This window comes from Gavialis gangeticus, unplaced genomic scaffold (genome assembly GCF_001723915.1).
Source record: "Gavialis gangeticus isolate Ggan-Ray unplaced genomic scaffold, GavGan_comp1, whole genome shotgun sequence".
NCBI classification, from domain to species: Eukaryota; Metazoa; Chordata; order Crocodylia; family Gavialidae; genus Gavialis; species Gavialis gangeticus.
The window spans coordinates 202,908,247-202,915,967 of NW_017728992.1; the positions used below are offsets into that span (position 1 = coordinate 202,908,247).

At 51.8% G+C, this 7,721-nt stretch overlaps 1 protein-coding gene across 1 annotated transcript in view; it reads right to left on the reverse strand.

Annotated features, from left to right (window-relative positions):
- The window catches only part of LOC109299145 (serine/threonine-protein phosphatase 6 regulatory ankyrin repeat subunit B-like), an 80,299-nt gene extending 74,857 nt beyond the window's left edge, over positions 1–5,442 (reverse strand). Inside the window, exons 1-2 of the mRNA XM_019519690.1 lie at positions 5,362–5,442; positions 4,914–5,012 (exon numbers count right to left, since the gene is read on the reverse strand). Of these exons, the coding sequence (XP_019375235.1) occupies positions 4,914–5,012; positions 5,362–5,442 (180 nt within the window). The remainder of the gene's footprint in view (positions 1–4,913; positions 5,013–5,361) is intronic.
- Positions 5,443–7,721: the final 2,279 nt, after the last annotated feature.

Below are 7,721 nucleotides of genomic sequence, written 5' to 3' on the forward strand. Positions count from 1 at the left end.
GCCAAGTTGCAGTGCCCAGCTGCAAAACTCCTGGGATTTCTGGTTTTTGTGGATGGAACAAATTAGGAGGCTGGGCATGCCCGAATTAAGACACTGGTAAATGACCAAATTAAGATGTATGCATGTGATGAGTTTGTTGGAACAAAGGAATATGCTGACAGAACAAATGCGGACAGTATGAAGACCACAGGGAAACCGATCAATGGTACCCAGAAATGAAGAGTCATCAGGAAAGAAAGAATACAAAAGGAGGGATTTCAGAGCAGCAAAAGGTCCCTGAGGGGGGATCCCCATGCCACCATGGGCAGAGGGCACACCACTGGCCTGTCTCACCCATCCCACTGGGGGAGGGGGGGCCCTTGGCCTTCAACCTCCAAGTCTGCTGGCATTCAAGAAAAAACCACAGGCTGAAGCTCACGTACTGGCCAGATGTACCTTTCCTTCGTGAACTCTGGAACTGGTAGATAAATAGAATTCATTATTTTGTTTGCCTTGCTTTCATTACTTTTATCTTCTATCACTGTGTATCAATAAAATTTACCTATTATCGAATGGAAGAAGTTGTGGTCGGTTTGAAGGTATGTATCTGCCCAGAACAAGGTATCTGGGTCATTAATCCAGTGCCAGCAGTTGGCTGGCTGCTTTTCTAACCCAACCAGATTAGAGGAATAAAGTAGCTCAGCCTCCTTGGCCTATTTCTTGTCTGCTGACAAGCTGCAAGGGTGGATAAGAGGTGGACTAAGACCTCCAAGGAGAGCAGGGAATGGGACTTATTGCTGTCATTGGTTTCATGTGGGAGGTGCCCAGATGTTATGGGGAGGGACATCACTTGGCACCTTTAGATAGACAGACCAGACTCTAGTGTTAATTTACACGAGACAAGTGGCAGCTGGCCACAGCAGTGGGTCCCTACTGGTTTGGCGCTGGGTCCAGGCTTATGGATGCTGCAGGATTGTTCCTGAATCAGGTGGTCCTTGCACAACAGAAGAAGGCAAGCCCAGGCTGAGGCCTGTCATACCCTTCCTTATTTACACTCTTTCTCTTACAAGTTCAGGTCAGGAATTTCTGGAGAAAGACGCAGAGACCTCAGTCACATTTCTCCCTTCCACTGCCCATCCAAAAGATTGCACCTTCCCCAGCACAGCTGGCTCCAGTGCCAGGATGGGGTGTGCACTATGGGGGGTTGAAAGGTGCCTTCTGAATCGCCAGCACCACTTCTTGCAGTGCACAAGTAGTCCTTCAGGGTCCCCTGCCCCCTTACTGACCAGGGCCAAACCTGCTTCGCTTCTGAGCCAGGATCAACTAATGGTGACTCACCCATGGGCATGCATTTATTGAGACTTCTTGTATAAGCCCTTCACAAGGATGAATATGGGTCACAACTCATATGCAGTGATAGACTAAAACAAGCTGCCCTTGTCTTTCTGGGCTGGCAATAAGTAGCTCAGAACCTGTCCACCCCTGGGGTGGGAGTCTCTCCCGCTGCACCTCTGAAGAGGGGCAAAGGCATTGCCTGTTCCCCATCACCAACTGCTGCCTGGCTCCGCCCCAAGCCCAGCAGGAGGATGTGGGGTCAGGGCAAGAGCAGCTTTCACTTAGGGAACCAAATGAAGTTCCTCAGGAATGCAGCCAAAGGCCACACACAGCACGCTGCAGCCAATGCTGTGCTTTATGTAGCGGGGAGATGCTATTTAAACTCCTTCTGACAAATGTAGGGTGTTTCTCTGTTTTCAGATTCAAGGCCCACCCATTGTACTGTCCTGCTTGAGGCTGATGGGACTGACGCTACGGGGACTTTCTCTTCTCTGGCTGGGTCGCAGTCTAGCTGACACGCAATGCAAGGAAAAGGGTCAGAGGCTGTGTGGCATGTCCTGGCTGGCAAAGAAGCTCTGCCCCAGGGCTTCAGGGGGGACAGCAAACCCAGATGCTGCCCTTCTGACCTTAGACAGGGGACCCAGCTGGGCATATAAGCCAACACATGCCCCTTTCCCCCTCTGCACCCATGCTCTCCTGGCAAGGGAGAGAAGTGTTCAGTTTTGACTTACAAATAGATGTTCTTTAGGCAGTGCATGGATGGAGAAGAGATGCTGTCTTTAGACACAGAATTATCCTGTTAAATGAAAGCTGACACGGGAGGAAGAGCATCTGGAATTATTGACCAGAGCAAACAAAAACTTCCTGTGTCATGGAGAAGACCGAAAGAGCTGCATTTCAACCCACTGTTCATACCACAGAGATGAGAAGAGGTAGGACAGGCTCGCAGAAGAGGATTGGAAAGTACCTCAAGACTCATCTGGTCCAAACCCCCTGCATCACTGCAAGAAATAACGATCCCTATCAAATGCTTTTCCCCTCTATTTGCATCACTGCAAGAAATAACGATCCCTACCAAGTACTTATCCAGCCTCCAGCCATTTTTCCTCTGCTCGATGGCAGCCTTTCAAATATTTGAAACCTGCTATTGCGTCCCCACTGGATCCCCCTTTCTCTAAGCTAAACTTAGCTCTCTCAGCCTTTGCTTGTATGGCTTGCCTTCTAACTCCTTTATTATTTGTGTCACTCACCTTTGGACCCTTTCCAGCTGCCCTACACCTTTCAAAAACATGAAGCCCAGAACTGCACGCAGTACTCCAGGTGAGGCCTAACCAGTACCAAGTTGAGTGGTACCACCACCTCCCATGTCTTACACCTGAGACTCCTGCCGATGCAGCTCAAAGTCACAGTGAGGACTCATGTTGAGTCTGCGATCTACCCACACCCCTGAATCCTCCTCTGCAACATGACCATCCAGGCAGTTATCCCCACTCTGCATTTTGTGCATTTGGTCATTCTCCCCCCAGGTAGCACCGTCTACATGAGTGTGTTCAATGTTATTCTTGTTGCCAGCAGACTCAACTGTCTAGAGCAGAGGTGCTCAACCTCAGGCCCATGGGTCAGATGTGGCCCATGGAGCCATGGCATTTAGCCTACAAGACGTTGCACGGGTCTGGAAATTTGGCAGCGGGAGAACAATGGCAATGCTGCCGCACTGGCCTGCTGCCAAACTCCCAAGCCTCCTGCATGTCTGGTTTGGGGCCAGCCAAGTCTCCTTGCATCCCTGCATGGCTGGTTCAGAGTTATGCCATGTCCCCTTTCCTTATCCAGCTGGACTGGGGCCCTCACCCCCCTCCACGCAGCTGGATGGGGTCCCTTTCCACTCACCCTGAATGCTGGATCAGGACCACTGGCCAGATCTGGCCCATGAAGTCCAGAGAAGAGCCACGTGCATGATCAGAGGTCAGGAAAACAGACCTTACGACGACAGGCTGAGCGCCATGGGGCTCTTTAGCCTGGAAAAGCACAGGCTCAGGGGTGATCTGGTGGCCACCTATAAGTTTATCAGGGGTGACCACCAGGATCTGGGGGGACGTTTGTTCACCAGAGCGCCCTAAGGGACAAAGAGGTTGAACGGTCATAAACTACTGCAAGACCAATTCAGACTGGACATAAGGAAGGATTTATTTGCTGTCTGAGCCCCCAAGGGCTGGAACAGCCTGCCATCAGAGGTGGTTCAAGCACCTACATTGAACACCTTCAAGAGCAAACTGGATGCTTATCTTGCTGGGATCCTATGACCCCAGCTGACTTCCTGCCCTTCGGGCAAGGGGCTGGACTCGATGATCTCCCAAGGTCCCTCCCAGCCGTAATGTCTATGAAATCTATTAATGGACGAGCCACTGCCTATCCAGCTGCCAGGCAAAAAGGCTGGGCACCAGTGGGCTAGAGAAAGAAACTACAAAATGAGGAAAATGGCACTGAAATTCATGGCCTGACAGGACAAGAAGTCAGTGATCCTTGCTGGAAGAAGCTCACTGAATGAGGCTTCCACCTTACATATAATGAGGCAGATGCTGGTCATCTTAGGTGGCCTCCACTGGACTTTCATAAGAAAGGAAGTTGACACCGTGGCAGAAGTAGGCACAAAGGCAAAAACCACTTTGTTCCTCCATCTGTCTGCCACAGACGCACATGTCGAGACATTTCCGGCCAATGGCCAGCACAGCGCAAGACTGAGCAATGAACTCCTCTCTACAGCTGGACGTGGACTTGCTGCCCATTAAAAGAAATGAAGCCCCTTCTGTCTCTTTAGGCCTGGAACAGGTGCTAGAGAGAGGCTCAGGGTCTCGGGGCCTGCTGGTTCTGGCTTTGTGCATGTGTTATGGAAAGTCCTCGCGCTCCCCTAACTGAAGGAGGTGTACAATGCCTCAGGGGAAACCCTGAGCAGGCTGCTTGCAGCTATAGTCAATCCAAAGCTTACAATGGGGCAACAGGCAGCCAGGGCAGAGGATGGGTGGGGATGCTTCTGCCTTCCCAACCCCCTATTGGCATTGTTCGGCTTATTCTCCCCATGCAACGTTGATTCCCTGCTGTGAGAAAGACCCCCGGTCCCATATCCTGCAGGCAGGCTCCATGCAACCCCAATCCCCTCTGCGGGATCCCAGCGTGCATGCTCCATGCTTCCAGAAGCCCTCCTCCAGCCCAGGCATTCATTTCCCACGCAAACCGTACCCCATCCTTGTTGTGTGCTCCGGGGGCTTGCCCAGAGCTGCACCAAAAGCAAGGCTTTCAGATCTGCCGCCAAATCAAAATGAAAAGAATTGGGACAACCTGTCTCCTGCGTCCTTCTCAACCCTTCCCAATGACCTGAATTTCACAATGAATGAAACAACCCCTTTCCACCTGGGACAAAACACTTCTCCGTCGACGTACTATAAAATGCATAGATATTCATTAGAGCAGGGGTGGGAGAACTCAGTTTTCCCCTCTCTCAAGAGCAGCAATGCTGGGAGTGATCGCTTCGGTGAAGAAAGAGATGGGGGAACCAAAGGGCCAAAGCAGCACATCCCTCACCACATCAGCTTGGGTGCACGTACCCCTCCCGGGAGGTTGGGATCTGCTTTCCTAGCCAACAGCAGCCGGACGATCTCCTCCTTGGAGTGGGCAGCGGCCACGTGCAAAGCATTTCGGCCATTCTGGAAGGCAGCAGAGAAAGAGCAATTAGTGACGCTCCCAGAGCAATTCTCCAGCCCAGCCGATGCCAGAACCAAAATAGTGCCTAAATAGCGTGCCCTGCATGGATGACTTCTCCCAAACACCAGGTCAGAGTGGCTGGGACAGGGCAGCCTGAAAGAAGAGGTTTACCCTCCGAAAGGTTCAATGTCTTCCCCATCAAAAGCTTCCCCATCCTGCCCTGCAACACCTCTCAACCCAAACCTGGAGGGACCATCTTTTTATACCAGTTATCACAGTGAAATCACAGCCCTTTACTTCATCTCTAAGCATGAAAGGGTAATGGAGGCTCCACGCCTGTTCATTACTTACCATCTTGACAAACCCGGCAGTTGTTGAGCAGGTGTATCGAGGACACCCCTCCACAGGGCGTGGGACAGGGGCCAATGTCATCTTGTGTTGTTGGATGGAAACTGCCTCAGGTCACTGCTGACCTAGGGGCAGCTCCCGGCCATCCGGGGGCAATAGGCTGGCATGTTCCTGCAACCTAGGTCCTGCTTACAAGACGCAAGGCGCAGCGGCCGCTGAAACTCAGCCCCCGCTTTGAAACTCGGAAACGTCTGGCCAAGGAACACGTCATAGTGATTTCACCCAGCATCTTAGTGCTTAACAAGGATATCGGCATTTCGGAGCTGTCAGAAGTGATAAAACCCAGTGGCCTGTGACCAGCAGACTTCTTACCACTGAAGGACCCGAACATCACGAAATGAAGAAGAACGCAAAACCCTGAGACCACACATCGTCGCCCCAAAGATAATAGCACGTGGGTGAAGCCAACATATGGTCTCTACGCATAACCCAGAGATTTGATAGTTGAGCCAACTGTGTGGAAAGCATCAGCTTATAGCCCCTGTGACCTCATTCACCTGGGCCAGTGGAGGTCAGCCCCAGTTGGCTGTCAGCCAACCAATCTGAAATGCATCACCTGTTACCGGGCAGATTCCAGCTCCCCAGGTAGAAACCCCTTACCCAGGTAAGTGATGCAAGTCACATAAGCAGAGGGAGCAGGTTTCCACCTCCCTCAGCAATGCAGCCAGCTCCAGTTCCCTAAAGAGCCAGGCTGAGGGTGTGGTCCCGTGTGCTGGGACCATCCTAATTGAATGGTCACAGCACAGAGATTTAAATCACAGTGTCACAGGGCAGAGATTTTTGGGGAGAAACCAAGGTGGCTTTCTGCCACAGGCAGCAATGCCTATGGCTGTTAGATTTGTAACTAGGAGGTTACAAGTTGTGTTAGAGAAGGCTACAAGAGCTTGCCTCATTTAGCCTAGCCAAGCAAAGGCAGAGAGGGGCTATGATTGCTCTTCATAAATGCAGAGGGATAAACAGCCAGAAGGGTGCAGGACCGTGTGAGCTAAAGAACAAGGCTGGCACAAGAACAAGTGAATAGAGGCTGGTCATGAATAAGTGTAGGTTGAAAATTAGGAGGTGTCTAGCCAATGAGGGCCTGGAGCAGCCTCCCAAAGGGAGAGGCAGGGCAAGAACGGCAGCCAGTTTTAAGATGGAGTTTAATTAGTTTTTGAAAGTTTATATGAGACAGTTGCCTGCAACAGCAGGCCCCTGCTATTCCCACGTTCCTAGTTATGTGTTATAGTAATTCTGGTTTTTGTTAAATGCAGTTGTTGTCGTGTCTTGTCTCCAAAGGAAAGACGTGCACTTGGGGATTGTGCCTTGCAGGAATAAGCTTCCCAGGCTCTGAACCCAGAAAGTGCTGACTCTAGCACACAGACGCAGCCAGAGAATACAGCAAACCTCTTGCGCACGTCTGAAGCACTGACTGTCCCAAACACATCCTGCTCACCTGCTCCCCCAGGCCTGCTCCAAGCCCAGAGAAATGGCAGCGGGGTCATCCCTAGGGCCTGCTCTCAAATGCACCAGAGACCGAGATCTTGAGAATGGCATTTCCTGGGCTACTTTCAGCTGGGGTTGGGCCATCAAGTGAAAGTGAGGACCAGAAGATGGTCCTTGATGCCACAGAGGAACAAGAGCCAGTGGAGGGAGGCGAAGGCAGAGGTGAGGCAGTAAAAGCAATGAGTCGGGAAGGCGATTGCCACAGCAGCAAGAGGGCAGAGAACCAGGGTGCAGGGCAATACGAGAGTCAGGGTGTGACAGTGAAGGCCTAGGCAATAGCTGTAGGTGTGCAAGCAGAAAGGCAGGCTCTGACAGACCTCGTGCAGGGTAAAGCCATAGGATAGGAGCCAGCAGTGTGCCCTTGCTGCCAAGAAGGCTACTGGCATCCTGGGCTGCATTGCTAGGAGCGTTGCCAGCAGATCGAGGGATGTGAGTCTTCCCCTCCAGGCTGTACTGGGGAGGCCACATCTGGAGTCCCATGTCCAGCTGTGGGCCCCCCGTTACAGAAAGGCTGTGGACAAGCTGGAGACAGTCCAGAGGCAGGCAACAAAAATGGTTAGATACCAGGGAAAGCTTTCTTATGAGGAGGGTAGTAAAGCACTGGACCGGGTTACTAGACAAGTGCTGCAATCTCCATCCTTGAGAGTTTTTAAGGCCCAGCTCAGCATAGCCTTGGCTGGGATGATGTAGCTGGGGCTGGTCCGGTTTTGAGCCGGGGGTTGGACTGGATGTGACCTCCCGAGGTCCCTTCCAGCCCTTGTTGTCTATGAATCTATGCTATCGGCATGGCTTGGTTGTGAGGACTGAGGGAAAGCATCGGT